Source organism: Ceratosolen solmsi, unplaced genomic scaffold (genome assembly GCF_000503995.2).
Source record: "Ceratosolen solmsi marchali unplaced genomic scaffold, CerSol_1.0 scaffold3, whole genome shotgun sequence".
Lineage (NCBI taxonomy): Eukaryota > Metazoa > Arthropoda > Insecta > Hymenoptera > Agaonidae > Ceratosolen > Ceratosolen solmsi.
The window spans coordinates 4,895,159-4,918,894 of record NW_011948428.1 but is presented as its reverse complement, the minus strand read 5'-3'; the positions used below and the strand labels follow the sequence as shown (position 1 = coordinate 4,918,894).

The 23,736-nt window shown below is 26.2% G+C and overlaps 1 protein-coding gene across 1 annotated transcript in view; it reads right to left on the bottom strand.

Moving 5' to 3' along the window:
• Nucleotides 1–23,509, bottom strand: part of LOC105363713 (uncharacterized) — a 41,617-nt gene extending 18,108 nt beyond the window's left edge. Inside the window, exons 1-3 of the mRNA XM_011501463.1 lie at nucleotides 23,391–23,509; nucleotides 12,707–13,066; nucleotides 596–978 (exon numbers count right to left, since the gene is read on the bottom strand). Of these exons, the coding sequence (XP_011499765.1) occupies nucleotides 596–978; nucleotides 12,707–13,066; nucleotides 23,391–23,465 (818 nt within the window). The 5' untranslated portion in view covers nucleotides 23,466–23,509. The remainder of the gene's footprint in view (nucleotides 1–595; nucleotides 979–12,706; nucleotides 13,067–23,390) is intronic.
• Between the last annotated feature and the right edge of the window lie 227 nt (nucleotides 23,510–23,736).

The window sequence follows — 23,736 nt, the reverse complement described above, 5'->3', positions numbered from 1 at the left end:
AGTAGAATAATTACACTAAGCATAAGCTTCTCTTAACTAATGTAAATCGAAGCCTCGTTACATTATCTCGAAGGTATCTTCCTAAGAAATTATTAGTTCTAAGTTATAAAATCACTTAAATATTAAAATTCTTAAGCGTATTGTTTATTAACGTGTTTGCACTAAAACTGTACGTGTATTTAAGGACTGACATTGCTAAAAATAAAATTACTCGTGTATAGGTGATATTACACTATATCTACAATAATTATAAGAATAATTAATATAAATTTATAATATAATATAGACATTTAATGTATGCCAAATTTATTTTACAAATGACACTTTCAAAAGGTACTATATTTTTCACAAAGGAATAATAAATTCATTATCAAACCTCAAGCATAGGTTGTTTCGAATATTTGTGCTCACATTGTTAAAACCTAAATCGGCGCGGTAAGTAATTGAGATACGCGGTCTTACATAAAAAGCAGATTATGAATTCCAAATAAAAAAGAAATTACTTTTTCCTACAAGGTTATTAACTAAGAAAGAACCAATCGAATAATTGAAAATCTGTGACACGTGTACATGTACGAGTGTTCTCGAGTCTTACCTGAGCTCTGCCTTGAGGTCGAGCCAGAGCCAAAGGAACCTCCCTGCGAGCATCTCGTATTTGCCGGCGAGGGTGATGACCTTCCGCGCGCTGTTGAGATCACAGCCGAGAACGAGGACGCTCCCACGTCCGTTTTCCTCGGCGACGCGCCTCAGCCGCGCCGAGAGGGTTCGTTCGTCCGTTGGCAGGTAGATGATCTTCCGGGGCACGAGGCTACCGATGGGCCGCTTCTGTTGGGAGACGAGCTGCTGGACCGGTAGGAGGCTCGTGTCGATCAGCAAGGTGAACGCGTGCCAGTGGGCCTTGTGCATCAGGGCCGCCGCCGCCGCTCCCATCTCCTCGGAGCCCGTGCCCACGCGACTCTCAAGTGGACCCGGCCTACCCTGGGGATGAGATTCGATGGACCGCTTCTCACGGTATCTATCTGCTTCTTACTCGCGCCCTTACCTATTTGTCTATTTTACTGAGTGATGTTAATCTGAGCCGATCTTCGATTAATAATCGAGAGCTCCGAGGCTATTATTTCTTTATTTGATAATACGATCATTTTTAAGATCGAGGGAAGTTGCGTTCGAATGATAAGCGTTTGAATGATAAGGAAACTACGAATCTACTTTTATACATCTTGATAAATTATTCAAAACAGATTATTGTATTGTAGATTTCGAGCGGTGAAAAAAAGACACTTGGGCAGCGGATACATTAAGATAAGATTTTAAATAACTTTTTGTATCGATAAATCAGTAGTGGGAAGCTTGTTTTAGTAAAATTATCCACTCCTAAATTTCATGAGTCATTTTTACTTTTATTCAATGCCGTTATATCTTTTCATCATTAACATGATAGGCGACATAATTAATCCAATAAATTTTATATCAATAATACCTGATAATTAAGGATACATAAAATAATAACAATTATTCGGCATTAGAATAAGATCTTATCACTTCTGATTCATTTCGTCGTCGAATAGTTGTTTAAGTAATGACAAACTCTTCACTATAAAGCACTTTCTTTTAATTTCGATGTCGTTATTTCCAAAATACAATATTTATTTTTCACATACCATGTAACGCATACGTATTATAATTAATTTATTTTATTAATTTCGTGTTAAAAATATCTTATACATTCATTAATATAAATGATTAAATAAGTATTTATATGTAAATACTTTAATACATGTATTCGAATATGAAAATTTAATTAATTTATTTATTATTAATTAGATTCATTATATAATCAAATTAATAATAAGTAATAAGTTTGAAAATAAATTTTTCATTACTTACTTGAAACTATTTGATGCAATTGATTTTATTTACCGCAAATGCATAATTTTAGCATATAATAGCAAATATAAATATCAACTAGCACATTATTAGTGCAAATGAAACTAATAATTCATCGAAAATTCTATTCGTAATTTTAATGTTATGAAATGTAAACGATGTGTATGATGAAAAGTATTAATAAAATAAAGATTCTTAACATTTTATAAAACCACTGCACTTGCATAAGTATAATTATAATTTATATTTAATTAGTGATTTCATAATAGCTATTTTTAATTGTATAGTCATGTAAGCTAAATACATTATACACAATAAGAAAATGCATTAAAATTTATAAACCGATATAATAAACACAATTGCACAACTACATGTAATATTTTGTAAAAACACATTGTAATTAATTACTTAAACAATAAAAGCAGAAGACTAACAATATTACCGAAAGAGTACATTTATCTGGATATTGCAATTGAATTATCGTTAAGAATATTGAATGCAAAAAGTTAACGAATTATCTCAAATTAATATCCATAAAACATAATCTCCGTATTTGATAAGTGAAACCGGCTATTTGAAAGTGTTATGCTGAAAACTCGTAATTAAATAAATACAATTTCCACGTACAAACTAATCGAAAATGGAAATAGTATTTTATGATAAAGATTCTTGATGTTAAACTTAAAGAAAATGGAACGAGTAACGGCTAGAATGTTAGAAACTTTTATGAAATGAATTTCTGGAACTTTCAGTATGGGCTAGTGCAAATTGTCAGCTTATGTTAGTTTGTATATTATTCTTGAAAGAATCAACAATGTAAGACGATAGTGCACGAGTCGCGAATTAGTATTTTTACATTTGTGACAATTTGCACGTTGTTCGTGCGATGTCACAAGCTCATCGATGTATTTCAATCGGTGTTTTTAGACGATGAATTGCATTTTATAAAATTTCAAATATTATACATAAAAATGATCTAATATTTCATACGCAAATCCTCCAATTACTTCTACAAAATTTAATCGCAATAAATAATATTGTCAGTAGAGTAAACTTTTTATTGAAAATACACTCTATATCACAAATATTACGAAATGATTTAAATAAAAGTACTTATGAGATAATATTAAATTAGTGAAATTTCATTTTAATGTTATAAAAATAGAATTATATTTAATAATAATATCATTTAATAATACAAGAAATTAATTGATTTCTATTACATATTTTCACGTGCGGTTACTTTTAAAATATATGCTTTCATTACCTTTTAGAACAAATGAAATTACTTTGCAAAAATAATGCTAATTATATATTGCGCTATAATATTTGAAAATCCATAGATAAAAATATTTTATCCAACATACTAAAAACTAGAACTATTTATATCATTTTTATATAATCTATTAATGTTTAACATAGGTATTAAAATAACAATGTATTTGTACGAGATTTCACTTAGAAATATCATTCGGCACTATGTTTATAGTCAAAAGTTTTATTTATTTTTTTTTTTCGAGCAATTCTTTATAAATTAAAAGCTTCGACAAATTCCATTCAATTCCTTAAAAAACAATTTTGATTGAATTTAGTGACATCTGCTCACATGCAAGTATTGTATTAATTTTCTTTAAAAACAAGTCAATTTTTTGTATGAAATATTTTTTGAAAATATATATTATGTTATATTACTGAAATAAATTAATCAATAATAGAGACATTTTTATTGAAAATCAAATAGGAAAATTCACATCTACTTATCTTTCATACAAGTGCATCAATAATAATGTCTTATAGACAGATGAAATTTAATAAACCATTTATTAACCAGCATAATTATATTACTTATACTAAATTATATTTTCATTTAATAGATTTCATACAAGCGTCACGATAAATGTATTTTCTGTGAAAAAAGAAATCTGTGAAGCAGAATGATGGAAGAAAAATGAGAAGAAAGAAAACATAATATAAATGCATTAAGTGTTTAACTTAAAATATCTATTTTTAAAAATATACTATAAATTTAACCATAATAATTGTTATATGGTATGTAATTTAACATGAAAAACTTCAAATGGAAGTAAAAAATATTATAAATTTTCAGAAAAAAAAAAAAAAAATCGTATAGACCAAAGCATAGAAGACAAATAGTTCAAATAACAATATTAATCATACGTATTATAGGGAAGTAGCTTTAATAAATTAATCCGATACTAATGATAAGATGATAAATGATATTAAAGATCTATTCAAGTTTATTTTTCTTCGAAAAATAATTGAATTTAGAATACGATCAAATTAACAACAAATTATTCGGTTATTTAAGATTCTAAAATAAAAATAGATAAAAATAACAATATATCTTAAAATAAAATGTATTGTTGTTCGGGATTGATTCAATCCCATGAATTTCAAACAAAAGAAAGGTAATACGCGCTGTCCGGCGTACCGTATGTGCGCCTAGACTGGCCCGCACGTGCGGACCGGGACGGGTACTCGAGCGAATATTTACAAACAAAACTCGGCAAGTCCGAGCAAGTTTACGACCCGAAATATAATATACTGTAAGATCATCCAAGGGTATTATTACTCCTACTTTCCTCTTTTTTCTCGAAGATTCTAGGATTTTTCCTTCGACGCCTCGTGTAAGAATTAGTGCAACAACGACGATGCTTTGTTGCCAGCTAAGTGAGCCGCCACGTGGCTATATAAGGAACGCACGCGGCGCGTCTCGACCTCTCTTGCTGAAAGTACCTCTCTTGCTGAAAATCATCTCTTGCCGAACCACCCTCGCTCAACTGCGCTTCCGGCCAACATCTTGCCGTGACCCGACCGCAGTGACCGAGCATAGTCAACCGATTCAATCATCTACCACCAGAAGTCACACGCACACGGGTCTCGATCTGCCCTCAGCAGGACCGCCATGGAACGGTCGGTATTTTCAGCAGAGCCGCCACGGAACGAACGATCAAGCCTTCGGTTCGTGTGCGTATATTATGTCAAAAGGCTCATTTGTAATATCACTTCGCGCTCACTCAAGCATAACTGCCGCTCAGTGCAATAGTGTTTTGTATAATGTGAAGACGACGCGTGGCCATATTTTCCGCATCATAGTTAAAATTACGCGCGTGCGTACGAATAAGAAATCAGCAGATTAGATCATAGTAAAGACTACAAGCGCGCATAAGAAAAGGAAATCGGCAGTTTTTAAATAGTGATTACAGTGAAGCCAATGGAATAGTAATCAAAGGAAACATTAATCACACAGCAGTAAAGCAGACTTTACCAACATTTTACAAGGGTACATATTTTTATATTAATAAATAAACTAGTCACATCTAGCATAAGAAACCTAGGCAATTTCGCATCCCCTGACGCAGTCGACAGGTGATGGACACTTGGTTGTGCATTCTCTAAAATAAACACCAAGTAATTAGCACGTGATCGTGCATGCCTGAAATAGTCACTCGGTGACGAGCGCGTGGTCGCGCATTCCTTCTAATAGTAACCAGGTGATGAGCGCGTGGTCGCGCATTCTCTAAATAGTCAACTCAATGACACAGTAAGTCAAGGTCGGACTTCAATATATCGACTGATCAACAGTAAGGACATTTTCCAGAAATCCTGAAGATTTCTAAGGTTTATAATCAATGATACTTGTGTGTGACTAGCTCTTCTACCGTTCCCATAAATAAATAAAGTAACATATTTATTCCATTAAACATCTTACACCATATCAAGCATAGTTATTCATACATCAAACATAATTGATTCAACTACCATATTATCTTCTCATGCTACTCTTCACAAGCATGATTGACTGATGACTACAACAGCTGATATTTACAACATCGGCATTACCAACAACTTCAAGATACTCATTCAGTCATATCCATCGAAGAAGCTACAATAATTCAAGAATACAAAAACACACCCTCACTACTTCAATAGAATTATTTCTCTCTACATCAAAGTTCAATATTATTATAATTATTTACAAATAATAAACATTGTTTTTACTAAATACACGATATTTTTCAGCCTTGTCTGTTATTGTTTCCTTTTAAGTTATCCTGCCTAATCTAGACTAATCCACTGAACTATTGAATTGGTAGTTCGAGCCATAAACTAAACCTTTAAAAATCGAACAATTATGTAAATAAATATATTACTAAATTAAATGATTAAAATCTACACTTTTTTTTTTAGTTTTTGAAATAAAAATTAATATGATGTTAAATGAATTAAATATGTAATATAAATAAAATAAATTTTTAAATTTATAAACATATTTTACTGTGAAAGAATATCGAAATTATATATAAAAATATGAATATAATCTGTCGATATGTATGAAGAAGTATTACATGTCACTGCGTACACGTAGTATTTATTTATAATATTAATTTGGTAATATAAGAAATTTAATGCCCATGTTTACTTAGAAAAATTAAAAAATTCATTTTAATATGTATATTTATTAATTTGAAAGCAGAAATAAGTTTATTACAATCTTCTAAATTAGAAAGGAATAAGAATTTTCTTGAATCGTATGACACAATTGCAGTATTTGCAAAATATCGCGATTTATTAGATGACAATAAAAAGATTAGTATTTAGTAATAATAAAATAACATTAATTAATATTAATATACTGAAAATAATATTAAAAAAAATCTATAGTCAGTGTAAAGTTACGGTTAGCTCATAAAAATTTTAATTTACCTGTTTTAGTTGGATTAACGTAAGGTATATTGTTTTAAATATCTCGGAACAATAGAAACAATTAAAGTCGAATGTTACCTCAGATAAAGATAGATTACGTTTTAGAGACTTTAATTGCAAATACACGATTTATCATTGTTTCGACTTTAGAGCTTAGAAAATAATAATATTAACGGGAGTAATAAGACTCTTGGCAAAAATATATAATAAATCACATAAAAAAATTACACAATAAAAGAAAAAAAAATAATCCTGAATTTCTTTAATAATGTAAGAGTAGTTAAATAACGCAAATTAAAATGAATAAAGCATGTAGCTAAAGTGGAAAATAAAAAAGGAGCGTATAGTTTCAGTAGTAAATGCAGAAAAGAAAGATATAAAACGTTTATATAGATCAAGATGACTAAAGTATTTTAAAGCTATTAAGGGAGTAATAATAGACTTCTTGAATTAATAAAAATATTTTTTAAATTTCAATTCGAATAATTTTATTTTTAATACCAGTAGTAGTCGCTTATAATTATACTGGTGCACTAATTTTATCAATGCGTGCATTCTATTTTTCCATTATATTTCGATAAAAAGAAAATTAAATCAAACTTTTTAATGATTTATAAATTGAAAAATGTATTTGCAAGTACTATAGATATAATTTACAAATTTTGCTTTTAACCTGATTGAACCGACAATCTCATAATAAGCCAGGATAATATATTTGAAATTGACACTTGAATTAATTTGAAACTTACATGGCAATGATCCATTTATTGATTAATTGTTCGCGAAAATTCTTTAAACATAATGTAAATTATGTTCTAGTCAATCAAGTATAATAACATAATAAGTATAATGACATATGAACATGTACAATTAATATAATTTGCATTTCATATCTTTACTTCTAATATTAAAAATATTTACATTAAATAAAGCAAATTTTAAAAAATAACTTTGTTCATTTAAAGAATATTATTTATAAATTGCCCACTTTAAAAATATTATATCACAATGTTTGTTTATAATTTTTCAAATGTTATATTTTTGATGTAGATAAATAATAAATATTTATAATCAGATTAATATATTTTATTAAATACACTTTTTTAATTACAAAATATTTATTTATTATTAGCACTCTGAGCTTATAAATTACGTTTTATTTTTAATAAAAATTAAATTAAAAGCAAAAATCCTGTACATATGTTTCATTACATTTTATTAGCTAAACCTAATGAGAGCAATAATATTTTACTTTAATATTTAAATTATGTAAAAATTATTCGAAACAAATTTATAAATTAATAAACGTAATTTATATATTTTTTACATGATTAATTTTCAAAAATATAGATAACAATAATTAAAATAATTATTAAAATGATTGAATATTCATCATATGAGCTCAATATGCTTTATAATTTAGGTGATGAAACAATTATTTTCCAATGAATAACACATAAGTTTAATATACAATAAAAAAAAAAAAAAAATAATAATAATAATAATAATAATAATTAATGTATATATTTCATGAGTTTTCGAGTAAACACATATGTATTTATTATTTACACTTGTAGTGCTTATTTATATGGCTTAGAAAAAATTCATAATTAATACTATAATATTATTTGTAAAAGATAAATATCTAAACTTTAATTTTTAAAACATAATACTTACTTTCTCTTGACATTTCATTTCATTTTTATGATATATTAATGATAGAATTTAGATTATCAATTAGATATAATGCCAGACAATTATATTTGTTAAATAATAAAAATAACCCTAACTATATTTTATTGAGTAAAATATCATACAATTTTATTACATTAATTACCACATTAACTAAAAAATTAAACACACAAAGTGTAAAAATCAAAATCATAAAAGTATTTATGGATCACATAAATTCAATAATTGTTTTTGAGTACTTTCACTATAATAAAAAGTTTTCTACAATCCGTAAAATTAATTGTCCAGTTTGTTATCTACTCGATTCATTAGAAAATATTGTACTAATATTCCTCAGTAATGAGCTCATTAATTTACCATGAAAAAAAAAATACAAAAGTATTGATATCAATACGAACATTTTACTTTGTAATTTTAATATACATAAAATGAGAAAAAGCTTGTAAGTAATTCGAGCTTATGTTTTATAAAGTTTCTAAAGAAATTCCCATTAATCAGATTTTTATCGAATTTTCGTTAATTATATATATTTTAATAAACTCATACGTACATATCTTTAAAATTATCTCTCGAATTAAATTATCCATAAATTACTTTATAGTTTTGAGTTTAATTTGCTAAAATCTACAGACTTAAATAAATATGCAATGCTATTGTTGAGTACTACATGCCAGTATTTCGAAAGGCCCTGAACTCATTATTGTCGGAATTTATGAAAATAAAAATAAATTTATACATGTAATATAACTATACGTAGCTAGATTATTGCCAAACGTATTCATTTCTTATAGAAAACAATGAATTTGATTGTTTTCAAATATTTAAGAAATTTAAAGTAACTATGAGATTGGAAAAATCAATTGTCATCGATAGAAGCAATTTATAAGCAGTAATTAAAGATTATTAACATTCTATTGTAAAAAGTTACAAAAATAAGTTGATAACAAGAGAATAAATGAAAAAAAAAAAAAAAAAATTGACTTCTGTACTGAAGTTGAGTATTTGGGTCAAAAGTCATATATAGACGTTTATATTCAGCATATAAATTGTATTATTTTGAGTTTAAAAACAGATTATCATATTGTCTTTCCATATAGATTAGAGTTAAAAAAATTTTTACTCTTAATAGTAAAAATATATTTTATAAATATATCATGCTGAAGTTGTTTAATTATTTAATTGTTAAATCTAACACTCGAAAAAATTTGCTTGAAAACTTTTGGAATTAATTTTATAATTATTGATTAAACTTTTTTCACTATTAATAATTGCTTGAATAAAGTTTAAAAGTAATAATCATACACGCTATTTGATTAATTTCAGAAAAATGCTTTTTCCTTTATTTTCAGCGACATGATAATAAACTTTACACTAATTTTGTGAAACTGTTTACACAACATTTCAAGCATATTAATTTATATTTTACAGTTAGTTTTTAATTTGCATTTTTAATTTAAAATAAGGTAAGAATATTTAGAATTTCAAACGTCATAAATGCTATATGTTATGAAAAATATTATTTTTTACAAATATAAAATATTTGTAAATTATCCATTTTATAATGACTATTTAAAGTAAATATTACATTGAGAAAATAAAATTTTTAAATTTAATATTTACTTTTTAACGTTCAATTTATAAAAAAATATTACACAATTAATTATATTTTTAGAATAATAATTTTTATCTAAGTTTGTATATGCATATATACTAAGTGAATGTTTAAGAGAGTTTGTATTATAATAATTGAAATTAATAAAAATATGTATTTACGAATTTTCATTTTTGCATTTCTCCATTATTTCACAAACTTTATTTACTCTTTCTTTAACTTTTTATTATTAAAATTATTAATACAATTTCGTTAGACACGTATCGAATCATAGTTAATAATTATTAAATTATTTATGTTACTATTATATTAAAACAGTATTTATACATATTTTCAACATTAGCTTGAATTAAAAGTTCTGATATTGTATATTTAGAATTAGTCATAATATAATTTAGTATAAAAATTAATTTTATTTAGTAGATTAATTTTATATAATTAGTTTTATATAATTTTTGTAGATTACTTTTGTTAATCTTTTTTATTTTTTAACACTTAAATTATATTTAGAAAAAAAAAAACTTGAATGTATCTTCCACCGACATAGTGTTATTAAAAAGAATTTTTCGAATTTATTTTAGAGTTTAGAGAAATAACAGAACGACTCAATATGTGAATATAATTAACATACTTTCATAAATTTCTAATAAAAGTTAAGCATTAAAAGGCAATTCACTTCATTTTTCGAAAAACTTGTACAATTATTTTGTAACGATTACAAAACGAAGAAAAATTCAATCAATCCGTATGGAATATTTGCACAAAATTATTAACTTTCCACTTTAAATAATGAAGTTTTAAATGAATATAATTAAGATCCATAAAATTATATTAATTCTTTTGTGATAAATTAAGAATAAAGTTATGTATAATGTTTGTGTATATCGTTGAATGTAAATTTTCCTACAGTTTGAAATTGAATTTTCTATTTGCGAAGAACTAAATTTATTAAATACAAATTGCGATATAATTGCAATATTATTGTTATTGTACATAGTTATTATTGGACCAATTTATGATGATTTTTTTATATGAAAAATACTTTTCGTATTGCGCAGAAGAAATGGCAGAACTCTTATTAGAATGCTAGCTACCCCGATATAGTCGTAAATCTAAAAATACAGAACACACGAAGGAAAATATGAAAAGTATATAATAATGAAAAATACAGTGTTGTTAGTATTTCTATTAAAATAAATATGCTAATTATAAATAAAAGACAAAACAAGATAGGAATTTTAGTTTTAGAAGAATTATATCCTCATACATGTGCTATTTAGCGTGGAAAGCTAAAGTTCATTATTAATTAACATGTATGATGAATATATTTATTTTATACCATTTGAACGTTCTTCTTAATAGTAATGTTTTTATTGATAAGAAGTTGATATTTTTGTATAGTCAAATATTGTTTTTCAATGAATAGTTCCTTGCGGTAAATTATTGTGAAACGCATCGTAAATTCTTGAGTTTTCTCAACTGTAATACTTGAACATTATTATTTTATAAAATTTTAAAGGCTAAATATGAATATTTTGCAAAGAGAATTAATAAAAACATTGCCTTTTTAAAATGTTATTTCCCTCTCGACTATATCTTATTTGAATGAAATGTATTCTTTCAAATGTATTTTTTCTAAATTACAGTTTTCCAGCTTTTTATTAAACGTTGAACTTATTGATGAAAACAATAACTTGTCAAAGCACATTAAAATAGTGTGCATTCAGAAATTATAAATGCATTTTTGGATTTTAAATTTTCAAAACTAAACAATCGTATTCACGTGATTGTTATGTTGTGCTTTCTATCGTTATGGCATTAACTTCTCGTAATAAAAATAATATTGCCAACAAGTGCTAGATTATCGATAATACGTAAATAGATTTTCAATGAAACTACATTTTATATCAAATTTCCGAAATAATTTAAATCTAATGCTTTGTTCTTGCAACTTTCAAGGATATAAGAAATTTCAACGCTCTTAAAAAAAAATGTATATAACAATCGATTTATTAACTTTCTATGATCGTTTGATTAAAGCAAAAAACAGAAACAAAACCAAAAAAAGTAATAGTGAAAGTTAAAGCATCGATATTTTTTTTCGAAATTCAATAATAAATTTTTCAATCTCAATCATTCATCGATGACAGGCTTTAATTAAACATCAAAATGAATATTTCCATTCAAATAATTTTAAAATAACTTTAATACATAAAAGTGGTCATTAATATAGTTTATCGCTTAATAATAATCTTAATATTATTAATTAAAAGTAACAGGCTGCACGTCAAAAACTTTCAAATAGCTACGTATTTATATTCTTTGTGAACAACGCTCTCAAATTTTCGACACTAAACAATCTCATGAGCAAAAAACAAAAAACAAAAAACAAAAAACAAAAAACAAAAAACAAAAAAAAAACCTTTTTATTCAGCTTTACTCAACTCTCATAATGGCTGGCAAAATAAATTTGCAGCAAGATTACAAGGACGGTGAATTATGTACGGAACGTATTGTGAGCTCCAGGTTAACAAATACTTTCCCCGGTGGTTAACGTAAAGCGCGGTCACACACAGCAGAGTCCGCAGCACGAGTGTCTTTTTATAAAGTTCTCGGCATAATTTTTAACCTCGCATTTGAATTGCAATTTTCTCTTTCACGAGGCGGTCGTCTATCCCCTCCCGTTGCCCTTAGGCCGTAACTGCGCTCCCTTCCTCATCCTCGATTCGCCGTTCGTTGCGCGAGGCATTCACGTCGGGCAAGGGCTAAGCGCTACCTCCTTCCTACCTGCTTGATGAAATCCCGGTGGGAAAAGGGCAGCCAGAGGGTGGGCAGCCTCATCGAGCTCGCCGCCGTGACGAGGAACCTGGCCGCGGGTCCGGCTCCGATGACGAGGCTCAGCGCCGTCCTTCCGGCCTTGATCTCCGCGCAGAAACGACCGAGGAGGGCCGTGGGGTGGCTCGCCGTTTCCGGCTGCTGCTCCACGTACGCGAGCTCGACGTCCGCGTGGGCGAGCTCGTGCATGGCCTCCTCCCAGGCACGCTGGACCTCCAACCTCGTCGGCTGGCTCTGGGCGAGACTCAGTACTAGGCGCCAGGAGCCGCGCTGACGACCCTTGGCTGCTCGAGCCGGCTTACCCGCCTCCGCCTGGGGAACAATCGATTTTCGCCTTAATATTTATCGCTTATATCGCTCGTCCCGGTATATCCCGGGTACCCAGCCCTCCTCAGTCATGACTCCCGCCGCTCGATGCTGTTGGCGATTCCGTGAATTATCGTCGCCTTCTCGGACAAGCGATACGCGGCTTGGGGAGTAGGTGAAAAGAAAGAAAATCGACTCGGATTTATGCCAGCCCTCGTAGATTTACGGCACCTGCATTGATATTTTCTTGTTAAGATACGTTGAAGATTTGTCCATTAGATTGTAGAGTGTGGGTGGCTGCGACACTCGGCGGATGTGAAAGCGACCGTTTAAGTTTAACCCAATGCTACTAACGACCATACGTGGACTGAAAATTGAACTGGAACATTCTTGGTTTATCGCTATTTTATTGATTGATCATCGTCAGTTGATACTAGTAAAGAGTGCCCATTATGAGGGACGTATAGGTGAGTGATAACGATGCAGGAGAAAAAGAAGCACTGATTATCGTGATTTTCGGTAGCTTTAAAAATTTCTAAAATTTATTGTAATGAATTTTGTGGATAATTGAATCGATAAATTCGTTGGCATTTCTGTTTCTTCTCAATGGGAACACAATGGGACATGAATATTCGATTTATATATTAAAATTCAGTTATCCCAATAAATCAGCATACTACACGATGGTATATTGATCTATTTATTGTTTTTGCATAAATTTATTATAACGTTCTTATAATACGTTTATATTTATTTTATTAATACATGGCATTATGTTGATTTGAGCAATAATAACAATAATAACAATATTAGAATGTGCAGCCACTTGGATGCTCTTGGTGCTACGTTCGCAACATCTTTCCATTAATTTTAATTGTTCCAAATTGATATTCGCTAATGTTCTATACACAATCGAGTACGTTGTTCTCAATGTCCATAAATTTCACAAATTATAATAATTGTATAAATAAGTTAATTGTCGATTTTAACACTTTAATTACATAATACCAAATGAAGAATATACCGAGTAAATTATCGAGTATTTAAATTAATTAAAAGATTAACCACGAATCGCACATAAAACATTCTCGCGAAAGCTACTTGCTATACAGATATTTTCAAAGTTCAAAAAAAAATTACAACTATATTTTTAAATATAAGAACAATTTATTCGTGTGTATAACTTAATATTGATAAATATTTACGTAAACGTGTAATCTTAAATATGTTGTTAAACGTATAATTTAAACCTCGGTGGATTAATCAATCCATTCTGTTGTCGTGTAATCCTCATAGATCCATCTTATAAGTACTTAATACAGCAGATTTTCGATATCGGTCTATGCACAACATAACTTAGATTAGTATAGAATAAACAAGCAATTAGTCTTCTACTTTAAATTTTATATTTTATTGCGGTGATGCATTACGAGTTTCGAATAATAAAATTTTGATGAAATTGATTAAAAATTATAAGAAAAAAAAACAAAAAAAGCTTAGCTTGGGAAAAATTCACTTTAATATTTGACAGTAAGATATATCAAATACTCTGACAATAATGAAATATATTATATTCTTTAAAATAAATATGCCAAATTGTTTAGAATATATTTCACAGCGGAAAGAAATACTTTATGATAATACTGTACGTATATTCATAATATAATAAAAATCTAAAAATTACTTACATTTATCGAATCAAAATTTAACTTACAAAATACTATAATATGTGACATATATAGAGCATTCTAATTGAAAAGAGCAAAAAAAAAAAAAAAAAAAAAAAAATTAAAAACTTCTCTTATATATTCAATAATCAATGTAAAAATACTAATTATCTCTCTATTCCAATAGTTATACCAAGATAATTTATTACCAAGATTAAAGAACAGTGGAAAATTATTTATTTAATTTTTTTAATTCTTTAAAAAAATTGAATTTTATGAAACATAAGATAACAATAGATTTATTGAAATATTTACGTTATTACTTATAATATAGAAAGTCTTATTTATTTAAAGAATATTGCATATGCTTGATTAATTTCACATTTTAATATTCGTTTTATAACCAACGAGATTTTATTATTTACCAGTGTGTATTTCTACATGCTCTAGCAACAATATAAAGCTATGTATTCATAATACAAACGATTATAAATTTGATCATTTGAATAGAACAGAAGAAGGATTTATCTGTTTCATAATTCATTGAAAGCATCGTACAAAATTATGTGATCTTCCCTGAGTGAGAATAATGAAGATTTTCGTAAATGACATTCGCGAATTTTTAAATTACTAAGGCTTGTTCGGATTGTAAAACCAGTTTATTATTTGTCGGTATTTGAACAGTAAAAGCCTTTATGCATCATTGCTCGTAATTCTTACTTGGTCAATTTCCACATACTTTTAAGAGAATTGGTCAGCCGGATGAGCAGAAATTGTATCAGGTTTATCATCTACAATATTCCTTAAAATTATTCTCCTATATTTATGAACAATAAGAAATACTTTATACTCATATAAATCTGTATATATTTGCGCGCTCGCGTGTTTATATGGAAATACGTATGTATAAACACGTATACATGTATATATATATATATATATATATATTAACACACGCACACACATGCGCACACACAAACAATTAAGTGTACGCGGGCGTACTTATTTATTTAATGAATATCTACTTACTTGCTAAAAGTACTGCAAGACAATACTTTATAAATTATAATTGAAGAATAAATTTAGACTAATTCTAATAAAACCTAAATCTTAGAATTTGAACAAAAAAGGAAATTAAAAGAAATACGGGCTAACGTCTAATAGTGTGAGATAAAATTAATTACAAGTATTTAATTACGAAACTTAATCAACTGTCGGAAAAAAAAAATAAAGCTAATCAAATATAACAGATGCAATATACATTGTAAATATCTTTTCAACGTAATTTCGTAGTTTTTCCTAGACTTTATCGTGTCAGAAATTTTAAGAAATAAAATGCTTATCATACAAACTTAATATGGACTGAATATTTTATGATAATAAAAGCGTCAATTTTTTTTCAATGCATACTAAATTTATATAATATATTGGATGCTGTAAATTACAAAGATTTACGCTTTTCAATAAAATTGAAAATTTTATTCCGTCAAATTTATATTAACGAATATATAATTTAATCATAATTATTCTTTATGTATTATTTATTACAAAAAATGAAAGTATTTTCATTATAAAATTATTTTTATTTTTTATTTTTATTTATAAATATGAAGATACATAAAACCTTTTATTTGTATTTTATTTACGATTCTTTTACTGTTCCGATAATCTGTAAATAATTTTTTATTGCTTTTCATAAAATTGCAACATTACATTCGAACAATTATTATTTAGATATTAAAGTTGCCAATTATGTTTAAATATATCATTTGTTGATGAAATTTAATTAATCATACTTTCAAATTTATTTTACAATATATTCTCTGCATCGAGCTTACTTGCATAACACATCTTAAATAAATAAATATAATATTTTCGATTATAATTATACATAAATTATTTATCGGAAATTAAACATATATATATATGCTATTTTAAAATTGCAATTAATTATATTTGGAATTTGAAATTGAAATTAATAGAACAATTTGTATAACCTAAAAAATTCACCAAGTAATTCAGTATACAATTAAGCATGCGATACTCGTTATTAAATGATAAATGCACACCCCCCCCCCCCCCCCATGCCCACACATTTACATAGTTAAATATAGATGTAGTACAAAATATATTTTGTATTATATTATGTTAGTTCATGAATTATTTAATGAATTTTTTAGCCTTCGAATATTGTTCTACAATTATTTTTTAATAGTTAATTGAAACAATAAAAAATATTATAAAAAATAAAAGCATGATATTAAAGAAGTTTATTATAGTAATTTTAAAAGAGGTGATATATACTTTGTTGAAATTTCCACTTCTTATTTAATATTGTAATAAAAGTTTTAATCTTTTCAGTAGTCAGTTTATAAGTTCCATAATAATTGCTTCAAAATAATATACAGAACAGACAACTTCGATAAATATCTATACTTTAACAAATTATTTCAGAGGTTAAATTAATTTAACAGGAACGATTGCCACTTTACTTAAGGAAAAAATACGCTTCTCTATGACTTGTATTTTAATACAAAGCCGTACAAAACTAAAAAAACGTTATAACAAAATATTTCTTTCGGCCTAGTTATTTTAAAAAATCCGCTATTAAGATTATTGCAATTTAATTTTCTTTATATTAAACGCTTGGACGAATTTAAGATTATCTAGTTTAAAGTCATATGAACATAAGCATTCCCACGAAATTTTATAAGTCAAATTTTAACATTTTTATGAGCAAAGCAAAGCATTTTTCATGCTTGTCTAGTAAAGATACAGTGGCGGTAGAGTTCCATTTCCTTCCTCCGTCATTTTTTATTTACCTTTATTGTGTGGTTTTCAACGCTCTTATTCAAATATCTGTTTACTTAACAAATTTCGGTTGCAATTAGTTTTAATTTTTAAAATGCTACTTAAACATTTTTTAGGCATTTCATATGGGATAAATATTTACTACATCTGGAATGTAATATGAATAGAGAAGAATAGAAGTGTATAATTACGACTATTGAATATATATATATATATATAAATTTTCCTAAATTGTCATAAAAGTAAGTAAGTAACCGACTAATGATAGAACTATTAACAAAAAAATGATTAAAATCAACAATAAAAGACTTAATCGCTTAACAATGTATATGCGCTCTACTAATACGTTTAGTAGAGTATAATTTTTCTATTTTAAACTTACGTTTTGTATTCGTTAAACGTAAATAAAAGTAAAGCATTTCGATAATATATTTCATTTTGAAAATTTATTAAAAAAATTTATACACATGATAAAGTATAGAAGTTCTTTAAAATAACACAATTTGAGTCAAAGGAATATCATTATGTCAAAGCTGTCAAATTATTAAAAGTAGCCTCGAAGAAATATATGGGAAAGAAACTTTATTAAAGTAAGCATAAAGTTACTTTGAAAACTGAATAAAATATGATATGAACTGCAATTATTAATAATGAATCAAATCATAGTTAGCTTATTATTTCTTTAATGAAATAATAATACCTACAATCGATAATTCATTTTCTAAATATAAATATAAAAATACACTGTGTGATACACGTTACATAAAATACTAACCTAACCATTTATGTACTATTTTTACTATTTTTACTACTATTATCTTTACATTATAAAAGTTATATAAATAACTGATTATTCATACTCTTTGATTCATTATATTTTTTTCAAAAAGCTGTCTTTTTAATCATTGTTTATTTAATGAAGTATGTAATACATGAATGTGAAAATAAAATTTATATTTGCATACATAAAAACTGATGAAAAGTAGTTAAACAATTATTAAATTGTGCAATATAGTTTAATGTTATATAATTAAATGATTATTTTAGTTTATATCAATAAGAAATTAATATTTCATGTGAATATTTTATTTTTATGAATTAATATTGGAACTCTGAAAAATATTTCATAATTTCAATTATCAGATAGAAATAATTCATGAATCATTATTGTATTAATTTGCTAATTTCTTAAAAAAAAAAAAAAAAAAAAAAAAAAAAAAAAAAAAAAATACGCCATTTGATATTCGTCAAACTAATAAAAATCAAATATTTTAAGATATGTAAAGACGCTAAAACATATTGTCAAATTTAAAATTTTAATATTCACATTTGAACTATTCATATGTTAACATTAATCAATTTAGAATAAAAAGTAATTATATCTTTTAATAAAATAATAATTAAAATCACACGAAGATAAGTGTATGAAAACAATTATATTAAATGGATTTTGATCAACCGATTTAAATTTGTTTAGTAGTATCAGTAATGTAGTAGTAACCCAATTTCATTTCTAAATTGTATAGCTTTAAGCATTTTAAATAATTAAATAGATATGTTAAGTAGAGAAAAAACTAATTTACTTTACTCTGTTAACACCAGTAATTACAAAAATAAATTTGTGTTTCCTGGACCTTAATTTATTTCAATATTCATTACACTTGATATTTATTATATTATTGTGCAAAATTATTGTAAGAATATTTGTTTACATTGCGAAATTATATATACAATAATTTCGTATTCAGACGATCAAAAGTTTACTAAATTCTCAAAATAATGACTTTATTACATTTCTACTATTAAATTTCAAAATTTTATTTAGTATATAATAATAAAGTTTTTCGTTACATATATATATATATATATATATATATATATATATCAAATATTTATATCTAATCGTAGTTACATAATTAAGTTATGACACATATAATGTACACTTTACTGATATCTAAACTAATAAATTAATATTTAGTAAACGAATATGTAAATAATAATAAAACCATTTGCATGTATTCATATATTAATATATTCATAATGAATTTACATTTAATTGTATATTGTATACGGAAGATATAAAAGCTTTTGTATTATTATCAAATCTATGCATTCATAATATTGATAAGAGATTTGTAAAATACAGTTATTTAAAGATTCAAAGTATACCAAATACATTATTTAATTTTTCAAGCTTTTATTTTACGAGAAATTTAATTTATTTCTATTAATACAGAGTAACTTTTAACATGTAATATTTAAGAAATTAAAGAAGATACGAGAATGTAATTTAAAATGTGAATATACTTTTTATCAATTAGACAATAAAATTTTTAATGTACATTTATTGTATGAAAAATAAAGAATAAAAGATTGTAATAATCTTGTGGTGCAAAAAGATATTAAGAAAAAAAAAATTATTTCCTAAAATATTTTATCACAAACGTCATCAAATGATGCTTAATGAAAATATTTGAATATTAATGTTTCTATATTAATACATCTTTGCTTCTATGACTAGTTTATTTATTGAAATAAATGTGAAAATATAAAAAATATAATATTCATACAATGCAGAAAAAGATAAGTTTATAAAAATAAGAGATAAAAATAAAAAAAAAAAACAATGATTGATTGTAAATTGTTATTATTGATGTCCTGTATTTCGTAGTTATTTAAAACTTTGCAATTTAAACCAGCGAAATACGTCTTGTTTGTTAGTTAGTAATTAATATTACATATAATTAATAAACTATCGTATTTGATTATTATTGAATGAATTCAATGGATTAGAAATAATTCGATGTTACTTTCAATGTTGAAGAAAACGAATTATTTTTCTGCATGAATTAAAAGTGTTTGACTTCGAAAATTAGACTCGTTATAAGAGATGTTATTGTCCTATTATTTAAGCTTTCGAGAATTTAAAAATAAATTTATCGCTAAAGTGAACAGTGTTGACACAATTTATTGAATTAATATTCATATTGTATAAATTTTTATTATTACAACTACGGTGAAAATTATAATTCTATCGGGGGGGGGGGGGAAGCAAAAATTACACTAAATATGCAATTCTAATTTTATGATACATAAGTTTTACATTTTCATCATTTTGAAAATGTATAGAGAATAGAGGTTATTGTTCATTATAATGAATGGATAGAAATTTGAGCTTCATTGACACTAAACTGGAAATGTATATTATGTAACATTCTAAAGCAGACATCAACAATTCTTCAGAATTTATCTGGACTTTTAAACTACATACATTAAAATCCATCGTATTTTTATTTTATATTGATGTACTATGCATCAATTTGTTAATCTATTTTAATGTAACATTCAAAATAATTATAAAATGTGACAAATTTTACGTTGAAATAATTACACGTAAATTTTAATATAAATAAAATATTTGAATTAATATAAATTACTTTAATTATTTGGCGTAGATACTATTAATATATACTTAGTTAATTACTTACTTTTAAAATTACAGTATACATTTCGATTTAATTAAAGTAAAAACTATCAAATATTTATATTAATATATTAATTGTAAATTTAAAGATTTTCTTATATAATTAATTATAAACAATAATGTGTAAGTGTAATTCTTTATTTTCAAAAATATTACAATTGTAAGCTAATCACAGAGTTATTCTAAGCCTTACATTTAATTTAAAAGCATTATTTAAATAAGAATTAACCTTTATTATTTGCAAAAGGTTTTAATGCAAAATTCTATTGAAATTTAAATATTACTCGCAAGCAAAAGTCTAAACAGTTAAATAATTTTTATATATAAATAAAACTAGTACAAATCTTTGAACGTTTTCAATATAATTAGAGAGTGTAATAAAAATTAAATTCTCATTTGACTTAATGCTTACCTAAAAAAGTAAATAAATAATTAAATTGTCAAGTAAGTTTCATTATGTACATTATTATACATTAACTTCAATTAAATGGTTAATCATTAAAAAAAACTATCTTTTGTATTCGTACTGTTTTATGATACAAAATCATGATATTATTTTATTTGATCTTTCATAAGTAAATTACTATTTAAATGAGATAATGAAAAATATAATATTTACTGGTTGAATTATATTTAAAAATAAATTTCTATTTACTTATAATTGCAGAGAAATATTACTTACTTTATTAGGACTTTTATTAAAATGTATTAGTATTCACTTTATCGATTCGACAAATTCAAATATGTTTCTACTGTGATTTGATGACAATCAATAAAATGTAGATAAAGAAAAATAATATAAATATATAATAATATGTAATTAGTGCGTGGAATCATACATTAAAATGTCAAAAATATCGAAACTGTCGTCGTTTATAGAAAAGTGCAATAGAAAAAATCATTGAACATAAAATAACATAGAGCAAACTGAATATGTGCAAAATCACCAGGAAGAAATATTTTGTAAAGAAGCTTAATTATTATCTTAAACATTAAATAATGAATGAATTACAAAGTTTAGTTACTTTATAATAAGATTTATAATAGAATGTTAATAGTATTTATAAGTAAATCATCAAACATTGTTTCATTTAATAAGAATAATGTTTCTTAAAACAATAGAAGAAATACTTTAACAAAATTAATTATCACAGGATATTATTAAAAATATGAAAAAATTATGATAATATTAAAAATTCCTTAAGATAATTGAAAAACAATAACAATTTTTGACAATAATGAAATTGATATAGTCGAGATTATCTTAATTTAACAAATTTTGTTTTGAAGTAAAAATGTATGTAGGCAATCGCATTTCAAGAGATTACAACAAAATATTCCTTGTACCTGTATTGTCATAGTGATTTTTTAATTTTTTCTTTAAATATTTATTGAAATAAACAAAATATGATAATTATATTTTAATTGTCTCGTTATAAATATTTTTTTAAAATTTCAAACTAATGTTTTTGTCAAGAAATTATTATGAATTTATGAATTCGACCTAACGTGCTTAATTATTTGAGTTTATGAGCACTTATGAGAATTTGAAATACTATATTTTAAAATGTCACTACTTAATAACGCATATAACTGGCTAAATTTCTTTTCAACTATCACATTAAAGTAAAGAATAAAAAAAAATTTTTATTAATAAACGAATGAAAAACAGTAGTTTATAACTATTATCTATATTACAAATTGTAACATTAATTATCATAATATGAAATCGGAAATTTCTATTATTCTAATAGTTGCAATAATAACAACAACAACAACAACAACAACAACAACAACAACAATAACAAGATAAACAAGAAGGAAATAGTTATTAAAATTAATAATTTATAAATTGCAAAGTTGTTGATAGAAAAATGCACGTTTGGTGGTTTAATGATACGAATGTGAATCAACACGTCAAGTTTAACTATAAAACTCTGAAAAAGGTCATTTAAATTAATATATATCTGGATTAATATAAAGGATTCGGGAGATCTTTTACTAGGAAATTAAAAGTTACCGAAGAGTGTCTACATTCGCTGGGACTCACTACTACGAAAGTGCAGTCCTGAATAAACTTCAAGTTTTTAAGTGGCTCATATAACAGTTGCATATGCGTGCGCGCGCGACTTATGTGATCGTGTGATTGTGGATGTATAATAGCGTTAACGTGTAAAGCGAAAATATTTACTGGCATTTTCATGGTTAATATATTATGTGCCATTATATGGCCTTAATCTCGTATTACAGTTTGCCGCACTTAACGCTGATACCGAGACTAAGAAGATTAAGAGACGTTTCGCTTTCGATTAAAAAGCGGCTATGAAAAAACAGAGTGACAATGTAGTAGATGATTGTAAGTACTCACCTCGGGCATGCAGTTGGAAAGGCCCATGAGGCCCAGCAGAGCGAGCGCGAGCCACGCGTACTTCCGGGCTCGCATCTTCCGGGGCGTTGCCGCCTTCACTGCCTCCGTGCAGTCACATTTTTTCCATCGGCTCGGTTGCTGCTGGTAATACGGACAATTCTGTTAATTATTCTTACGCGTAATTATTATTTGGACAAGGTGCTTACGCTCTATTCTCTCATTTTATTTATTTTATTAGATAAAGCTTTACCAAGCTATTTATTGCATTATAAGGATACATGTAATTAGCAAACGCCTTGCATTGATCGATTCGCATTACAATGTGAGAGCAGAGATTTTTAGTTTA